Source organism: Otolemur garnettii, unplaced genomic scaffold (genome assembly GCF_000181295.1).
Source record: "Otolemur garnettii isolate 467f Iridium unplaced genomic scaffold, OtoGar3 scaffold00144, whole genome shotgun sequence".
NCBI lineage: Eukaryota > Metazoa > Chordata > Mammalia > Primates > Galagidae > Otolemur > Otolemur garnettii.
The window spans coordinates 4,083,235-4,084,399 of NW_003852539.1; the positions used below are offsets into that span (position 1 = coordinate 4,083,235).

Here is a 1,165-nt window from a genome sequence, read left to right on the forward strand (position 1 = left end):
CCCCCCCCTTACTTATTACTATTCTGCTCAAAACCCTCTAATAGTTTCTGATCTTTTTAATTTTCTGAGACATGGTCTCACTCTGTCACCTTGGGTAGAGTGCAGTGGAGTTATCACAGCTCACTGCAATCTTGACCTCCTAGGCTCAAGCAATTCTCCTGCCTCAGCTCTCCTGTAGCTGGGATTATAGGTGCATGCCACCATGCCTGGCTAATTTTTCCATTTTTAGTAAAGATGGGTCTTGCTCTTGGTCAGGCTGGTCTTGAATACCTGGGCTCAAGCACTCCTCCTGCCTCTGCTAGATCACAGGCATGAGCTACGATGCCTAGCATACACATGCAATTTCTAACTTGGTGGTTATAGCAGGGTACAATGCTTTCTCTCTTTCTGGGAGAAAGCATTTAACTTCTTTGTTATGGTACCCAAAAGCTTTGCCAATTCACCTTGGACAGCACTGACCAATGACCAACTAAAACATTTAAGATTAGCCCCAAAGAAATAAGGAAGCAATTCTGTTCCTACCTCCATCACTAACTCACCGTTTTCACCCGAGTTACACATTCTATGAAATCATCATATTCTATCTTGCACTCTTTCTCTGCTCGAATAGCACCAATTCCATGTGCACATTCTATCCATTCTTTTTCAAAAGCATGGCATCGAGCAGGAGTCCTGAAGGGTTGTTCAGCACTTTGGATTGTCAACCCGCGATCTAAATTAATGCCCAGTCTTTTCTGTATATCAAAGAGAGGCATGGCTGTAATGGGAGATACAGATAAATAGATAAATAAACAAATAACTAACTAAATAAATAAAATACCATAAGACTGCAACCAAGTAAGAAATTTCTGAGAAAAAATGAGATAATCATAAAAAATAACCTTTAGAAAGCTGTTTGATACTATTCTCCCAAATTCTTCTCACCAAACTTTTTCATTAAACAGCTTCTTCCACTTTATGGCAGATGAGCAATGTTTGTGTTTGCACAAAACCCAAGGAAAAGAGAATTAGACCTTAAGAATAAGGCATAAAAATTCTCTCTATACTGATAAAGTCATTTTTATCAAAAGTCAAAAAAAGTATATAAATATTTTTGTTGACCTTGGTACACTGTCTGTGGTATCATAGCTCACAGCAACCTCAAACTCTTGAGCTCAAGCAATTC

At 39.0% G+C, this 1,165-nt stretch overlaps 1 protein-coding gene across 1 annotated transcript in view; it reads right to left on the reverse strand.

The window, feature by feature from the left end:
• Positions 1-1,165, reverse strand: part of NDUFS5 (NADH:ubiquinone oxidoreductase subunit S5) — a 6,837-nt gene that overhangs the window by 1,983 nt on the left and 3,689 nt on the right. The window contains exon 2 of the mRNA XM_003798997.3: positions 540-757. Coding sequence (XP_003799045.1) covers positions 540-755 — 216 coding nt within the window. The 5' untranslated portion in view covers positions 756-757. The remainder of the gene's footprint in view (positions 1-539; positions 758-1,165) is intronic.